At 43.0% G+C, this 18,293-nt stretch overlaps 1 protein-coding gene across 2 annotated transcripts in view; it reads right to left on the bottom strand.

Moving 5' to 3' along the window:
• LOC115095387 (perilipin-2-like) overlaps positions 1–17,642 on the bottom strand; it is a 40,894-nt gene extending 23,252 nt beyond the window's left edge. Inside the window, exons 1-8 of one of the 2 annotated variants that reach the window (XM_029608972.1) lie at positions 17,522–17,642; positions 15,834–15,873; positions 15,544–15,739; positions 12,388–12,470; positions 11,319–11,604; positions 10,125–10,276; positions 9,617–9,751; positions 7,014–8,004 (exon numbers count right to left, since the gene is read on the bottom strand). In XM_029608972.1, the coding sequence (XP_029464832.1) occupies positions 7,645–8,004; positions 9,617–9,751; positions 10,125–10,276; positions 11,319–11,604; positions 12,388–12,470; positions 15,544–15,739; positions 15,834–15,863 (1,242 nt within the window). In that variant the 5' untranslated portion in view covers positions 15,864–15,873; positions 17,522–17,642 and the 3' untranslated portion in view covers positions 7,014–7,644. Of the gene's footprint in view, positions 1–7,013; positions 8,005–9,616; positions 9,752–10,124; positions 10,277–11,318; positions 11,605–12,387; positions 12,471–15,543; positions 15,740–15,833; positions 15,874–17,521 lie in introns of those variants that run through there. The other variant, XM_029608963.1, reaches the window with a different exon arrangement.
• Between the last annotated feature and the right edge of the window lie 651 nt (positions 17,643–18,293).

The raw sequence follows: 18,293 nt of genomic DNA, 5'->3' as shown, positions 1-18,293 counted from the left end.
TTTAGGGTTTTTTTTTTTTTTTATTTCAGAGGCGTTCTCAAGAGTCTCAGTGGATTTTAATGGGGAAGCTTGAGAGGGTGGTGGAGGGAGGAAAGTTGGAGGTAAGCTTAGATATTTTGTCGTGGAAAGAGGGCCAAGTTGTCACATGGGTTTGGTGTTGTTTTCAGGGATAGGAGATGGGGCAATTTTAGTAAGGTTGGAGACATAGGAGAAGAGGGCTTTGGCGTTGTAGTGAATGTTGTGAATTCTGACAGTAGAAGTTGCGCTTGGTGTTTAGTATGGAGGTTCAGTAGAGGGTAAGGGCAGAGTTGTATGTGGCAAGGAGGGAGGGGGAGAGGTTTGATCATCATTTTTTTTCCTGATTCTCTTAGGTCGAGTTTAAGGTTTTTTTTTTAGTTCAGAGGTATACCAGGGGTTTCTAGTGTTGCAGGAGGGGCTCAGTTTTTTTGGTTGTTAGGGGGCAGATTTTACTGGCAATGTCATTGGTGATATTGTGCCAGTTGAAAAGGGCAGATACAGGGGTGGAAATATCGAGGTCTTTGAGGGTGTCAGTGAGGGAGAGAATTAAGTCATCTTTGGAGCATGGTTTTCTGAATTGGATGGTAGTGGAGAGTGAGTGATGGGTGGGATGATTTTTTCAGTAATGGGAGATTAGGTTTGATGTGGAAGTGGTCTGACCAGGGGACAGGGGTGCATATAGGTGTCTTGGGGGGGGGGTGAGAGGGGGGGGTTGGAGGTGAAGTGAGAGTTGATGAAAATGAGGTCTAACATGTGGCCAGCTTTGTGTGTAGGCCTGGTTATAATCTGTTTAAAGCCAATGGCATTCATAGAGACAAGGAAGTCGTCGCTGGAGGAATGGCACCATGTTACCACACATATTTGGAAAAATTGAGATGTCGTATTTCTTGGTCTTGTGAATCCTTCTATTCATGTCTTTGGGATAAGTGAGATCCTATTCTTGGGGGGGGGGGGGGGGGGTGCCTACCTGTAGGAAATTCCTTGCAGTAGTTATCCTCCTTTGAAAAAAAGGCACCTTCTTTTGCACAGTAGAAGGAAATTCCACACCACGCAATTGGAATCCTTTGAGGAGGGATCTGGCTTCCCATAAGGCACTTCAAGCATTAGGTTACTTTCTAATCAGGCTGGTACAGAAAAAAAAAGTGCAAGAGAGCCAGTGAGCACCCACTCTCCTGTGTGTGAGATTCAGTAGTGGCCTGCATGCAAATGAGGGCCCATGGTAAAAACATGCTAGGGACACTAGCACCTCCTTTTTGACAGGAGCGGTGGCTGTCAGCGGGTTTGACAGCTGACTCTCAATTTTGCCGGTGACTGTTAGAGCCTGCTGATAGCTATGGGTTCAGAAAGCGGATGCTGGCTTAATTGAGCAGCCGGCTTCTGACCCGTGGGCAGATTTAAATTTTTTTTTTAATTTTGAGGCTTCTGACTTAATAGTGTTAAGTCAGAGGTGCCAGCAGGTGTTACTTTCTGTATCATGTGGGAATAACTAATAGGCCCATCAACATGCATTTGCATATTGATGGGCCTTACTGTATAAGGGGTAAAGCTAGTGCATCAAACATGTGTCCAAACCTGGGCTAACAGTGCGCTCCCCTGGAGTGCACTGTACTGTAGCGACCTGGATGTTGGCATAAAGTGCTACAGGATAGTAAATAGTATTGAAAATGCTGAGCTATCTGACCAAGCTTGTTCACTGGGGTGTTGTCCTCAAATAGGTGTGGGAATGGCTGAGAATGATTGTTTGGTATGGGGGTCAATGTCATATTGAACAACTTGGGTCACTGTAGTTGATTATAGCCATTGCTATGATTTTGTTCTTGGGAATATATTTGAAGATACATTCAAAAGAGCAATGACCCAGGGGTGCATGGCTTTGTTTGGATTTAAAATCTTTTGTGTAACGGCAAGATCTTTAAAAAGTTTAAATTGTGAGTAAACTATGATAATCTTTCTCATGACTGCCAATCTGTAAGCGATTGGAATTAGAAGGAACAATTAGAAACTTATGCATAAAGGAGAGAAAGTGTGAAGCATGAGATATGCCTCCTACAAAACAGAAGGCCAATATAAGGGAGGTTATTTCATCATCTCCCTTAGCTGGCCTACCTGACTCTCGGATATCATCATTCTTTGAGCCGGCAACAATATTAATCTGGAGGACAGGGCCGTGTTAGAAACAGACTTAGAGTGAGAATCTGTTTCTCTGACCAAAGCCATCTCATTGAGCCCTGGAGCTCCCAATATTCCATCCCCACCAATAGTCCTACAGGATAAAAATGCTGATTTAATTCCTTCTGATATAAAAATATTACCTGAAGGAGCGATGGGAAACATTGATGCTGGGGGAGGTGATGTGGGAAAGTCTGATGAAGAAAAAATAAATTGCAACTTCAGAGACATCTGTAACAACAATGGATATCCTCTGGGCTGCAATTAAGTCTCGAGACAGCAATAATAAAGTTTAACTAAAACATATGTAGAAACCCAACAAAAAGTAATAGATGTTGAGAAAATGGTAAGTACTCATGTTAAATTAGAAACACAGGACAAATGTATGTGTAAAGTAGAAACCATTCAAAAAAATTGTTAAACATGAGATCTCAAACATGAAGAAATTAGAATATATGGAGAATAGTTTTAGATATTCTAATATAAGAATATTAATTTTACATTTGAGAATGATTCCACCAAAAGATATTCTTTAAACATATCTTCTACATATATTAGAGATACCAGAGCAGGGCATTCTTACTCTAAGATTAATTATATTCCAAAAAGATCTATTGTAAGAGAAGCCCAGCTGGACCAGTCCATTGATTTATCAGATGTCTTAAGCTGATTGAAACAGAAACATCAAGAGAAACCCTATTTGTATCATTTATGTTGCCACAAGAAAAATACAGTAGTTTGTTTTTAGGTGCTAGATTGCAAAGTTATCACTGTCAGCAGATCTGGATGCATCTATTCTCTCTAGTTACCTAGATTGATAAACACCTTTACTTCTGTATGATTTTTCCAATGGCTTACAGTTTCTCAAGATATTGCTGATACATTGATAAGGGTAGATTCTGGGTATTACTTGATTAAATGAATATCAATATATGTGTACATTTTGCTGCTTGTAAAGAAAAAAAAAAGCAATGACCCAATAAAGATGAATATATAAAAAAGTAGGTCAAACTATTCCTCTCTGAAACCATTTGCACTCTTGGCATCCTCAGTGATCCCTTTCAATGCAGCTTCACATCACAGCCTTAAAGATTTCTATTCAAATTATAGCCTTTACTGGATCCTCAAAAATCACTATTCTCCATTCCTCACTCTTCCAGTCTCAACTACTGCAACTTTTCATTAGGGTTCTGGCTTATATAATTCATCTTTTACAGCTTATAAAATTCCACAGCTAGGTTGTGGACAGGACAACCAAGATGACCACATTACTCAGGCATCCTCTTCTCAAATTCAATATCAGCTTGCTCTCGCTTCACTCTTCTGCACAACATTTCATCACCATGGGGATTGCAGCTATGTTGAAAGGCGATGCTTCCATGAGAAAGTTACGATCCTCAAATCTCAGACTATGGTATTGGATATTCCTGCAACAAAAGTACTGCACTTGGCTGAAAAGGACTAGCATGCCTTTTCTACAGCTAGGCCTATTCATGGGAAATCTCTTCCACAGGAGATAAGAAAACCTGTTTCAAAAGGCATATTCCATGTATATTTGAGCACTACTGAGCAGAGGCATATGTACCTTTAATGCTAGACTTAATAAAATGGATTAAAATAGAACGTGTATGTTTTATACTCCTCCCTGACTAGAGGAAGAGCAGGTAAGTATTTTAAAATGAGTCCGGGCTCTCAAACCCATTCTCAGGAAAAAGAAAAACCCAGGCAGCCTGGTTGATAAGCTATCCACACTGAACATGGCACAAAGATTTGCACACCTCACTCAGTGGAGAGAGCCTGAAAACCCAGCTGGCTCAGTATCCTGAAGTCTGAGAATTCCTGCTCTAAGGAAATTCTTTGGTCGAAGTTGTGAAGCCTGGAATAGCTTTCCTATGGAGTTGGGTGGGTACAAGTAGCATATATACACACACACTATCATTTACGAAGGGAATGAAGACTAGTCCTGCACTAAGAACCTCTTGAGAGGTCATTCCTTTTGATGGAATGGACCATATCTATGTTTTGTGACCTATAAGTTCATATCAGAAAAGTAGATAAGTACATGGCACTCTGGTCTGTTTCTTTTATGAAGGAGCCACACCATCCTCAATGCTTCAAGGCACCTTGCAAGGTATAAAAGTTTAGTGATGATTCCCTTTTCTCAGGAAGGGATTTAGTTCTAGTAGGGGCAGGGAATAAGTTCTGCTGCTATTGGAATATTCAGGACCAGTGGTGTAGCCAGAATTGATTTTTTGGGTGGGCACAAGGTTAATATGGGTGGGCTATAGGCATGCAGGTGTATAGTTTTTATTGATAAAGAACGCCCTAGTAATTTGCAACAGCCATTATACATCATTTATGAAACTTTAATATAGTTTACCTCAATTTCATGCACTTACTAGCATTAAAGATTCCTTAATCAGAATTTATTATATTTATTGCAGTTTATAAATGCACAAGTATAGGAAACAGATCCAGTCATGTAACAAATTAATGTATTCTTTCATGAACCATCTTTCATTATATTGTATTTATGATTTCTGGTTTTCTGCAATCAGAACAGCTACAGTGCAGAGCTAGGGCAATTCAGATTGCAACTAGCATGAAAAAAAAAGTTTCTAATTCTGTTGTCACCTCAGCAAAAATAGCCCTCCACTGCTATTTTGTGAAGTAGCAAACTCTTGCAAAGAGGCATCTAGACCCTTGCTATACAGTCACAGCACTGACTCAGGATTCAAAGCAGCAATGCAAATACTACACCAGGCCCTAGAACATTAATCCATCACCTACTGGAGGTACAGAACAAGCTGGACTACTATAGAGAAACTACATGCTAGCAGAAATACAGCATTTCTCACACACACATGCAAAACAGAACGACCCTTACCTAATATAGAAATAAGAGACCACAAATTAGAACAAACATGCAGATAAAAACCACAATAGAAAGCCTGAGAAACTAAAGTTTAACAGTAGAATACTGAAGAGCAAAATACAAAAATAAGAAATGCACATTCCTAAAGATGACATTTAAATTGCTATCAAAATAAATTTAACCTTTGTATTTTTCTAAAGAATTGGTCCTGGTCTTTCCTGTTTTTGTGCTTGTTGCTCATTTCCTAATTCTTTCAGCATCTTTCTACTACTGTTTTCTTCCCTTCTACACATACTCTTCCCCCCCCCCCCCCCCCCCCCTCTACACACTCACATTCTCTGCAGAGACACATACAAGCTCTCACTTTCTCATCCCTCCCCAGGCTAACATTATGAACACAGACATCCACGCACCCACTCTCACCCACAAACAGACCCAGGCTTCTATTGTCACCCACAAACACACTGAAGCTGCCATTCTCATCCACACAAGCCCACGCACAGCTTCTGGTACTGCTTCCTCCCTCAGCAGAAGATAAGTTGGCCTCTTGGTCCACAGATCTTCCTACTTTGGGAAGGGGCTGGGGAACAGAAGCTGCTCTTTGTGCTTTTGCTGCTCCCCCCCCCCCCCCAAGATCAGTGGGCCATATGGCCTCAGGACTGCGTCCCCATGTGTGCTATGCACAATAGGCCTGGGGCCTCCACTTCTGGTGCCATTTGGGTTGGCAGCTGCCCACCTGTGGCTATTCCACAGTTCAGGACCTCCAGTAGATGGCTTTCCAGCCTCTCCCACTATTTACTAGTGAAGCTATTGAGAGCAAGTTCAGATAAACAACTTGTTGTGGATGGCCAAGGATACAGACCATCACAGCAGTGGTAGACTGCAACATGATTCTACAATAGTGTTCTTGAGTCACTGCTAGGACTTGGATTCTATTATGTAATTGAGTAAGACTTCAGAAGAGACTGAATATATTGCCTGCCTGCTAGTGGAAGCTACATGGCCTGTTAAGACTCTGCAGAACAGTGTTTTCAGTAATTCCTGAAGCTGCTAAAGGAGAGCTGGAGTCTATCCAAGGGACCAAGTATTCTCAAAAGCTAATGCAATCACAGTGGAGGCTGCAAGCCAAATGGTAGGGCTTTGGCAGAGGGAAGCCTGACAAATATACAAGCGTACCAGCTTGGCATCTGCTGTGCTTTATATGGTGCTGAAAATGAAGAACCACATGTAAGGAAACTAAGAAACCCTCAAATGAGCTGAAGCTATAAACACTTGTAATTGCATTTATAAATTGTTCACTCATATCAGTAACACAGTAAATTTAAGTTAGGAAATACCAGCTCAAACTTATAATCACTGGGTTATCCAAATTCAGCTTATACATGCCACAATGAGAATTTTCTTCAAAGACCAATATTAAAACAAGACACTTATCGTTTATCTTCCTGCATATGGCATTGGTGTTTGCCTGACAGCACATGTTTCATGGACCTTCAAGGGCTTTAATAACTATAAGTTTTGCATTTTAACAATAAGCTTTCTCCCATTATAGCAGTGGCCATGGCATTTCCAGACACCTTTTAAATCACTGACTTAAATGTACTGTTACTGATATAAGTTAACAATTTATAAAATGCAATTACAAGCGTTCTACCTTCAGCTCATTTATGAGTGTTTCTCCTTTTTGTAATAAAATTCTTAGCTTCCCTACATATGGTTCTTCATTTTGATGCATGGTAACCAGTTTTTGTATCATGTTATATGGTTCTGAAGCAAGAACACATGGGTTACCATCTTCCATCCAAACCCCACTCTTGCTTTCCCAAATCTACCCCCATGCACTAAATATGCTTAGGCTCAGGTATTTTGGTTCTCTGCATCTATCACCCTTTCAGACAGACATGTTATCCAACACTATTTGTCAAAATTAAAGAAATCTATCATGAACAAGTGTAGTTGCCAAAACGTTTATTGCTATACCACCATTACAAACAAGCATTTATCCTCTTTACAAATATTTAGTACTATACCACTTGCAAGTCCCACATGGAAACCAGTGAAGGGGCAGTCATGCCTATTGTGAACTGTCTTGTAACATTAAGGGTCTATGTGGAATTCCTAAGCAACCCTGCTTCATGAAGTCAAAGATCTGCAAGCTGCTTATCACCATACAGGACTTCCAGTGCTCTTTAAACCTGGTTACAGAACTCTGCTTTCCATTGTCTGTCTTCCCAGCATAGCCCACCAAAACAATCTAGAAATTTCTTAAGATCTGCAAAATGAAATGGACTAGAAGCTCTATATAAGATGACTCATACTAGGGTTAAAGGCACTCCACCTCTTATTTCAAATCAGAACATTAAGTGGAACCAATGCTAGAATGTAATTTGTATCATTGTTCCTTTTGAAAGAAGGAACCTTGACTTCCCCACATCCATCTCACCAGTGGCTAGTAGACAGCACAAAACCATGTGTCCCATCAAGAGGGCAATTGGTCAAGCTTGATATTCTATGTAACATCTTGACACAATAGTCACTTCTGTAGTTTAGCAGAACTGGAATTAGTGCTAGACTGGTGCACTTTAGCTGCTGTGTTCAGGCTCTTGTTGGCTGGCTTTTTCTTGCTTCTGCTCTGGGCTCACAGGTCCTACCAACCAGTTGAGTGGTGTGGTGTTAGCAAGATAAGCCATCACCTCATCCATGGATTCCTTCATTTTCTTCAGCTGTTCTTTGCAGGTGCTGAGGAGCTGATCAGACAGGTCTCTGATGGAGCCAACAGAGTGGAAGTTCTGGTAGATGTCTCCAGCCAGGCAGCTAACGTGGTGGGCTTGGTTCTGGATGTTTTGGGGCAAGCCTTGGATGCTCGATACCAGTGTGAGGCAGTTTGTCTGAAGCTGTTGAGACAGGTCCTGGGCAATAGCCAGGGCACGTGATTCAATGTGCTAAAAACAGAAAAGACACTTTAGAAATCATAGAAACTGGCTGGCTGTATTACTATGTTCTGCTCATTGGAGAAAGTTGACCCATGGATATGAATATTAACAGATACTGGTAGTATTCCTGTCATTCTCAGAGATCCCAGGCTATTGAGTAGAATCTGTACGACTACACCTTGCTTGACTGGGGAGGGTGTTTGTGTCATGACAGGTTTACTAGTCAAGTGTGGGTCTAGTGTTGCTCCAGACACTCCCTCACTGGGAGATGTCCCAGTTTGATAAGTGGAATATAGGCCAGGAACTGAAGTTGTGGCTCTCTTGAAGCAGTCCAGCACTCACGTTTGGAATCTCTGGAGCCACAAGAGGGAGAGAGAGTGCTTGGAGCAGGTGAAGGGATCAAGCCCATCAGATTTCATGCTCTTTTGGAATCTGTGGCATATTTAGTAATACTTCTATTCCACAGCTCTAAATATTGACTGGATTACAAAAAAACAGTTCACACCTTAACAAAAACAAACCACACAAGAGTTAAGCAAATTTTAAGTCTAGTCTTCCCAATTGTTTTCTAAAAAACGTAACCTCCGAAATACACATCCTGGAAGTAGTCCAAGCTCCATGGCAGGTGCTCCAGCAGAAGAGGTCCTACACCAAATAGCTGCAGACACTTCTAGTGTGAATTGTCAGAAGTCTCATAGGATACAATGAGTGAGGAGCACTGCATTCTGCCAAAGGGAAGTTGCCCTACTTTAAGAGGGTTGAGGGGAAGAGAAAATTCCTACACAATTCAAGTATCAAAAAGGATAAAGTCATAGCCTGAGAGGTTTTCCTATGGCATTATCATAAGGTTTAGGTGTCAGTAAGCCCCAGAGCCCCTGCTGAACAGTTTGGATTTTTGTTCTGCTATGGATGTCATTTGAAGGGGGTGGTCAAGTTGTTACAATTCTCCCAGTACCACCATAAACCCTTTTGGAATCACAGACTTATTGTCTGTTACTTGAGGTAGAGAGGATCCTCTGCCCTAAGGTCTTGGAATCCCAGTTGTTCCCAAATCAGAACCACCTTGGCAGTCTCATGGGGTTCAAGGCCCCATATCTTCCAGAGATGCCCAGGATAAATGCAGAATGGGAGCTGGAAGGAGAGCAGGTAAGATTACTGAGCAAGCCAGTCTTTAGGAAGAAACGTGGTCTATATTAGCAGAGAAAGCCAACTACTGCAAAGGATGGGAAAAGCTACTACAGACCCATGTCCCATAAAGCTTAGATACCAATAATAGCTGGGTCTCTTCCTGCCACCCTTAATGTAAAGCTTTGGGCATCCGGTCTCAGACTTAGTGGCGCCAGCTCAATATTCCTTGTCAAAATGAATCAGCAAGATAGAGGGGCCGACTCCATGGCTCAGAGGCTGTGCTGTCCAAATAATAAATATGGGGTCAAGAGGACAGATCAGCAATTCAAAAAAAAAAAATAAAGCCACAAAGAAAAAGGTATAATTGAGAGGCTGTTCAAAATGGTTGATAATGATCAAGGCATGACAGAAGGTGCATCTAGACTGTTGCCAGTGTTAGAAGTTTATGCAGACTGAATGCCTGGAAACATTAAGCCACCCAAAAGCTGTTTACCTCTCTACTGGGAGCTTCCTCTCCATCCTGTTGTCCTATGTTTCTCTTCCATGCTAGCCAAGCCTGGTGCAGCTTCTCTTGGGCATCCTGCAGTTTCTGGTTGGCACTGGACAGACTCTTTTGGGCATACTCCATCTGAAATCAGGAGACAGTGCTGCTATTAGTAAACGGGCTTGGTATACATTGGGGAAAAACCTGAAGCTCATCTAATAAGTTAGTCTTCAGTGTAAATCATTCTGCTTTAGCCCTATCTCCTCTTCCAGCTGGAGGAGGCCAAAACATCAACACTAGTTAAGGTCAATGACAATACCTGCAAGCAGTCTTAAACATGGAAGATATTAGGTGATGCATCAAGACCAAAAGGCACCCAGCCTCCCCTGCAACAAGCACTGCTGAATTACAATACTAGTGGTGGCAGACAGATGAGTTTGGTGCAGGCTTCCTTTTCATCCAAGCTAGCATGTTAGTACTGCTCTTGAACGAGATCAATGGAGACCACATCTCTTACCAGATCAATGGTGTGATGGAGCTGAGAGATGGCCTCCTGGCTCCTGCATTTAGCATCTTTCACTGTGATCAAGGCCTGCTCATGAACCTTGGAAGACAGAGATCCCAGTCTAGCATAAAAGCTTGGCTTCTGGGTGCCAGTAGCTTCTTTGGCTAAAATCGAGAGAAGAAAGCAACTATCAGCTGGGTTTCAAATCTTATTCTTATCTTGAGACAGAAGTAAAAAGATGTAGAAACCCCTGGTCTCTGTGGTGGCCCTAGATCCCTGCCCTTAAGATAGATAGCGAAGGAGATACCATCCCATCAGCACCTCCCTCAGACGAAGGTCTGAAGTGGGTGAATTCATGCCTAGAAGGGGGACTAGAAGTCAAGAGTGTGGACCATGGTTTGGATTTGAGGCAAGGACCTGATTTTGCTCATCTTTAATTTTAAGATACTCCTTTCCCCTGCAATGGGAAGGATAGCAGTGACTCATTATCAGAGGATTTTTTGGGACTTTGAAAGGTTTAGCACCCCTCCTCCCCACCCTGGAGCTTGGCTGCATCAAGCAGCAGACCTTCACGATAAAGTCACTTCAGGACGAGTCTTGATACCCATATTTTGGGACACAGGATGGGTATGAACTGGACTTACGGGGACTGCAGGTACCATTTTGAGATTGAAGTGGATTCTCCTCTCATTGAGAGATCCTGGTTGGGCAAGGAAACCCCCAGGACCCTGTTCTGAGGATACATGCACTGGAGGAGGGGGGGGAGATCCAATGTGTACATACATCATGGTGGGGCACAGATGAAAAGCAGAACCCTTATGATGAAATGTCACAGTAAAGTTTGTTGACCATGCAAGCTGTCCAGACTGTTCCTGCAGCACCATCATGGAGTGGGTACAGTAACTCCAGAGGCATTTCACTACACTGCCCGGGCCTTGAATGTCAGCCTCCCTCCCCCAAAAGAGGAGAATCCACTCCTTGGAACCAGAGATGTTAGCCTCATGAAATACATTATGGACCCTTATGATATAACCAATCCTGGGGGAGAGGGAGGGAGGGAGAAGAGATGAAGTTACAAAGCCACCAAGTCTAAAAAAAGAAAAGCCAGGAATTTCACATTAGGCCATACTGAACATGACTGAATTCTAAACAAAACCAGAGGAAAAGGAATAATTGAGGCTTTTTGCAAGCCCAGTTTCTCCTTACCTGCTTCCCCTTCAGTCACTGGGAGATACTGATCCACAAGGGCCTCCGTCTTGCTCAGTGCAGCATCTACCCCAGTGCTCACCACCTGCACCATGGGGCTTCCCAGAACAGAGTTAATGCTGCCAGTCACAACAGCTTTTGTCATTTCCATGCTCTCCTGTGCAGCTCCCTTGGCCTTGTCCACCACTCCAGTGACTGCATCGGCAACTGTGTCCTTGGCACCCATCACAGTCCCTGCTACAGCTTCTTTTGCACCAACCACCATGTCTGTGGCATTAGCAACGATCTACATGAAGAATCACAGTTAGTACTAGATGGTCACATCTGAGGACTGCCACTTGTTTGCATCAAGTTTCCACAGGCTGCGAGAACAGAATCTGGTCCAAGCTCAGGAATCCTGATCACACTAAGCTTTGATATCCATGGCCCTGCTATCAACTGCCCTCATTTCTACAATAGGTTGTAACCTGCATCTACTTAATCTTTATTCACTGCCTTCCTTACTCCAGTTATGATCAAATCTGGCCATATTTTCTATTGTTCCACATGGAAACCACCCTTGTTTACTGACCCTTCCTTGCATAGAGAAGCTTCAGCTGCACTGACTCAAGAGGCATTTATATATACTAGAAACATTGCTTTAAGAGCCTCAGTACATTCGGATCAGATTTCCAGCTACATGAAGTTTTGATGTGTCCATGCAAAGCAAGAGAACCTGGTTAATCCCCAGTTAAGGCAACCCTGAGGAAACCCCTGCATTCTCTCAATACCCATGGGATGGGAAACTTCTGAGCATCCATAGGTCAACTGCAAGTAGTTCAGTTTTGTGAATAAAAGATTTAAAAAAAGAGGAAGGAAAGAGCAGTAGAATGGTGTCAGCTTGTTGCTAGAGCTCTGGCTGCAGCTCACATGACTTTCTACCTTTGCAGGTGATGGGGGGGTTAAGGGTATATACCTAGAAAGGTAGAGTCATGTGCTGTTGCTATTTCTGTTTAGAGAAGCACCTTTAAGACTTTCTGTAATGTGGATCTCGTCACCTGCCGTGATGTTTAATAAAACACAGCCTCACCTTATCAGTAGATTGGTGAAGGACAGGCAGCTTCTCTTCAATTTTGTCCAGGCCTACACAGGCACAGTTATTGGCAAGAGCAACTACAAAAGAAAGACAGACAGCTACACTTCTGCTCTGTGAACATTCAGACAAGTAAGATAGAAGATAGGAAGATGAGACTAGGAAACTATGCATTCAAGCCACTTATTACCTAGAAGTCCATTATAAACAGGTTGCCAGCGAGAGAAGTGACTACACTTGGGACTGTGGTGTTGGGGGCCCCCCCATCCAGTTCTCCCTGCTTCTCAGAAGTCTTTCCCCATCAAGGAGCCAGTTTGCCAGCTCCACCAGGCACACTATTTTGGGATTCCAGTGCTGGCATTTGAAAGAGTGAGACTGAACAAGGCCACAAAACCTGGGCCTGTCAAGTCAACCCCACAACATAAACAAAGCCTGGAAGCAGTGGTGGGGATGACTCGGCCATTGTCTACAAGTGCACTAACAAAGCAGGAGTGGTGCCACCACATCAGCTTTATGGGCAGAGGAAGGAGAGCAAGGTGCCAGTTATGGCAGCTCAAGGACTGCTAGCACAAGGTCATCATCCAAACTAGACAGCAAGGGGTCAGCATTCCCTGGCTGTGTCAGACCCTGTATGGTAACAGGGTGGGAATTGAAGTGTTACCTAGAAAGGATGTAACTTAGCAAGTCAGTCATCTTCCTCCCTCCCTCGTCTGGTGCCACCTGAATAGTATGTACAGAACCATGCATGGTTTTATTTTTCTACTCTTGTTGCTCTAAAGGTTTCCTTTCATGCCTCCACAGAAGAGCAGAGTCCTTTCTCCTTCATAGTAATGTTTCTCATGGAGGTATGGGGGAACCCACTAAGCACACCTGGATCTGGCTACGAACAAGTTTATTCTAGACTTCCTATAGCAATAAGCTGGGGAAGTTTCCCTTATAACCACAATAGTGCTAGGAAGCTTAGGCAGAGATGGAGCTCTGGGTCCCAGAGAATGAGCTGTATTAGTTGACTTTACGGTTTACAGATTGCAACCTGCCTGCTGCCCATTACACCAAGCAGGCAACATCATCCATCCCATTCCCTCAGCAACCTAAGGGACAGGGAACCACGAGATGAAACAGTTATTCTAGTCCAAACACCAAACAGATCACCAATGGGAAAAAAAAAAGTAAGGCAGCTTAAGGTTGAATTATGTGCTATGTTTATCATGGGGAACTTTCCAACTGAAGGAAGGTTCTAGAAGGTGCATTTTGGACAAATGAGAGAAGGTTTTCTATTCCTAAAGAATATTGGAGCAGTTGAGAAATGTTGCACTAAAGACTAGAGAGTCAGAAGTTTAGGTTTGGAGGCTTGTAACCTTGTGCAGTGCCTAAAGTGGTTTCTGAGCTGGAGAAGTAGCCGAGGAAGGTTTACAAGAAGATAAAGACTGTCCTAGTTGACTGAGGGGTTCTGTAACTTGGAAAGCCCACAGCTTGGGACAGACTTTTGTAGAAGCAGCATCATGCAGTGCTACATCTGGGGTGAATAAAGAGTAAGGGCCTTCAGACAACTGACTGGGAAAATGCTGAAAAATGTTCAGCTGATTGAGAACTGCATGTAATGGGTAGAAAGGTTTTTGAGAGTGGAAATGTTTTGAAGTTTAATTCTGGAGATATGCTGCTGAAATTGTCCATCTTGGTGCTCCAACTGGTTCTTGATATTTGGATTGTTTAAAAATGTTCGAGAGACTACTTGTGTAGACTTTTCTTGCTGGGTACATAACTCCCTTGGGCCTCAAAATTTGATTCCCTAGTGGGAGAATCCTGGTTCCAGGCCTGTTGGCTGGCTTTTACCACCTTTGCAGCTGCCAAAAGGTGACATCCCCACCCCCTCACACCAATTCAGTGAAGTCCACGGAAGAGTGGGCAAATGCCCACTCACCTGTGCATGCGATTCTGTATTTAAATGAGGCCCGGCGGTAGAAACAGGCAGAGGTAGAGCCCGCTGACAGCAAAACTGAGCATTCAGTTTGACCCAACAGCCGCGTGCTGACTTCAAATTTTACACTTTTTTACCCTTTGGGACTTCCAACTCAATACTGCCATGATATTAAGTCGGAGGGTGCAGGGGAATACCTAATAGGGCCATCAACATGCATTTGCATGTTGAGGGTGCTATTAGGTTCTGCAGGTTGGACGCGCGTTAACAGTGCGCTCTGGAGTGCACTATACTGTATCGGCCCGAAAGGAGGATGGAGTTAACCCACACTACTAGTTATTACTAGAATTTTTTGTATTAATTGAAATAGAATATCAGCTGCACAGCAAGAATCTAAGTTACCATATGCAATAAATAAGTTGGAAAGATACTAGAAGCAGACCAAAAGATCAGGCAATGTCTGCTGGATAGAAGGGGGAATGCTCATTCAGGAAATGAAGTCTTCTAATGTAGCAGTGATGCTCTACCTGCAGTTGATGTGTAGTCCTGTTAGGGAAGGTGGGCTGGCCCAGCAGCATTACTGTGCACCATGTGGAGGACCTGGATCAAATCTGCTGGGGAGGTAGTATTAGACTGTCCCTAGGGCCTGGGGTTGCACTCACCATGCACTGCTTAGTGCCCAGACTTAGAGCTCATAATTATAGAGTTTTGGCCAGAGATCTATGCATGGCCACCAGCTGAGAGCTGTTGAGAAAAATAAAGACAGGGAAAAAATCCCAGGCAAATGCAAGTAAAAGCTTAGTGTCCCAGTGCAAGGGAGGCTGGAACCTAAAGGTACAGGTGATTGCCAGGCCAAAATAAATCTCAGTAGGATGTGGGATGTTACCTCCCTCTCCCACCCATAGCTAATAAAGGTTTGGATTTTCTTTAATGAAAGGGAGAATTTAAGAAAAAAAAAAGTCTCCTGTTAGATCATGCAATAGAGTGCTTAATATGTCACACATTCACTATAAAAACAGATGAGTCTAGACAGAAGTTGACATGTATATTTTGAGTTAAAGTATATTTACTATTAAATAAGTTGATAGAGTACTTAAAAAAAATCCCCACAAGATCTTATTAAAAAGGCCAGTTCTAGCTAGAAACTATTAGCTACAAGCCTCAATCATTTGCTTTCCCTCAAATGTATGGAAAAAATATGAATCCTATTCAGGCGAGCAGTTGCCATCACTTACTTTGTGGCTCCAGTTTTTGGATGATGGGCTTTGTACTTGCAAGGGTCACAGCAGCGATGGTCTTCACCCCCTCCTCTGCCACCTCACAGACAGACTTCAGGTAGGGATGATTCTCTTTTGTGCCGACGTAAGCAGATGAAACCATGTCACAGGTAGAGCTCACCAATGGCAGGTTAGCCACCCTCACTGCCACATTCTGGCAAGTCAAAATTTGGAGAGAGAGTTAGCAATCCAGCTACAGTGCAACCATGGAAAACTGAGCAAGCTCAAGCAAAGTATTTCATGCCTACTTGTTGTGGTTCAGCTGCTTCTGAAGCCATTCTTTCAAGCCTTCAAAAAAAAAAAAAAAAAAAAAAAAAAGGAACTAAACTTTTGAGAAGGAAATAAAAAGTACAATATTTCAGCTTCAGACATATGCTGAAGCTTGCATTTTCTGCCAACAGTTTATAAAACTCTTCTCCCCTATCATAAACAGAGCTAATGTTTCAATATCTTCAATGCACCAATAAACCCAATGACAACTTACAATAGAATTACAAAAATTAGAGTAAAATATAAGTAGTAATTAACTAGACATACAAATAAGCCTGTAAATAGCTGTGTAGTTTTTACATGGAATGGGATATAGATAAGTGGTAGGCCAACAATGGACTCAGCTTGTTTTAATGCTGGGACAGAAGTGCCTGCAGTTATGTAGAATAAGTACTTATTTTTGTCTCCCTCTTTGCCATATCCTTGACATCAAGGTTACCCAACCCTTCTACTAGCTTTTAACCAGCTTCATTCACTACTTGTGATATGGATCTGTCAAAATGCACTAAGCAGATCCCCCCCCTTTTTTTTTTTTTAGTTGACTCTAAATTGGATTACACTTACCTCACCAGCTACTCCAGAGTGGATTAAAAGGTAAATAAAGGGCCCCAATTTTAAAAAAGCATTTGCACTTTACTCAGGGTAAGTGGGCCTTTGAAGATTGCTACACTACACCACCAAGTTGTCTACAGATTTTATCCATGCATTTTATGTGCATAAATGACTTTTGAAAGTTGCTACAAAAACAGTAGTTACATTTACATATAAATCTTTCAAAAAAAATTATCCCAAAAGGTTTAGAAGAATCCTGGACAATACACTTGAAAAGTACAGAAAGCAGAGGAAGCACAGCTCCTCATAGCTTAGGAGGAACAGTAATTACTAGCCAGGCTCATTTGCCAAGTAACAGAATAAAGTTTCACCTGGGGGTTAATTAAAAAGTGATCAGCACTAGCAGACCGGAGCACCACTCGCCTCTAAACACCAGGAAAGAGGAGGGCAAGGAGAGGCTGACAGGTCTCCAATAAAGAGCAATATCAGCACGGACGCTTCTAAGGCTGGCAAGTGGGATATAGTTTTAGTTATCTGAAGCCAACACGCAGAGTACAGGGGCCAGCTGTTTTTTTTTCCCTTTAAGTCATCTACCTCATTACATTATGGAAGCATTTACACCTTCTCTGGGTTTTAGGTGTAGAAAATGGAAGTAGGGGGTTAAGATATTACTATTTAGTTTGATTTTTGTTGTATTGGAATGTTGACGTTGCCTCTTGTAAAGATTTAACAGAGAAGAATCATCCAGACCCCCTTTTATTAGCCACATTTATTACACCTACAAGGAAGAAAAAAAAGAAACCACTTCCAGCCATAAGACAGAAGTTGAAGTCCCAACAACCGTGAAATGCAACAGCACTAAACATAGTTTTAAGATTAGCCACATTAAGGATATTTATCACTTCATGTACTTGAAGAATGAAAGAATATCCGGCCTTGCAAGCTCCAAAGGGATTGCAGCCGGACACAGAGCAGCTCAGGCGTCCCTCCCTCCCTTTCTGACTCCCCAACATCAGGTACAAGCCCCTGAGGACTGGCTCCTGGCCCCAGGTGAGCAGTCAAAGCAAAAAAATGTTCCTTAACTTAACAGTACAACAAACTCCCTTCTGATTACCAGCAAGTAGATAGGATTAGGACCTTCTTCCTCAACCGCACAGGATCACTGCCACCTCCTCTTCTGTTTCCCAGCTGCTCTGGAGCCAGTTCTAGGGAAGATAAGGGTGGGGTCCAGGGACTCGGCGGCTCCTCCCTGTGATTTTTACCCTTAGTTGTTTCTCCCCTCCTGCACCATTTTCAGCCTGAGTCAGTCTGTTTCTACTTCCGGTCCCCCTTTTCCCGGACGCACTTGCTTCACATGGCTCTGTTCTCATTTCCCCTAGGGTGGAGTTTTGTTAACGTTAATGCAAACGCCAGTGATGCAGTGGGTACAAGGGGCTCATGCCCCACATCTGTCTGTTGACTGCTCCAGCCCCTTTCCTGGGAGCAGCTTTCAGGGAACAGGAAGACTGGGGCTGGAAAAGGGAGCTCAATTGTTTTCTTCTCTCCAGTGCCTGCTCCATCGTCCCCTCCTTCTCCTCTTGTCCACGCAGGAGGGGAAGGGTTGAGACAGGAGCAGCCCCTGCAGGCGGCATGTGGTGAGAAAGAGGAAGGTATCTGGACAAGAGAAGAGAGTAATTGTTTTCTGTTCTGCTGTGCTTTTTTTTTTTTTTTTACCATCCCTTCCCGTCTTTCAACAGAGGGGAGGAACTGGGGACCAGACTTAGCCACAACCTTTGATCTCAGGATTCTGGACTCAGCTGAGAGCAAAGCGTTGCGTGGAGGAAAGAAATATTCAGAGAGCTGTAAGTGATCGACATGGAGGGAAAGTGAGAGTGAAGAGTGGGTGA

This window comes from Rhinatrema bivittatum, chromosome 1 (assembly GCF_901001135.1).
Source record: "Rhinatrema bivittatum chromosome 1, aRhiBiv1.1, whole genome shotgun sequence".
Lineage (NCBI taxonomy): Eukaryota > Metazoa > Chordata > Amphibia > Gymnophiona > Rhinatrematidae > Rhinatrema > Rhinatrema bivittatum.
Note: the sequence above shows the minus strand (reverse complement) of the source record. Positions and strands in the feature narration are given on the sequence as shown.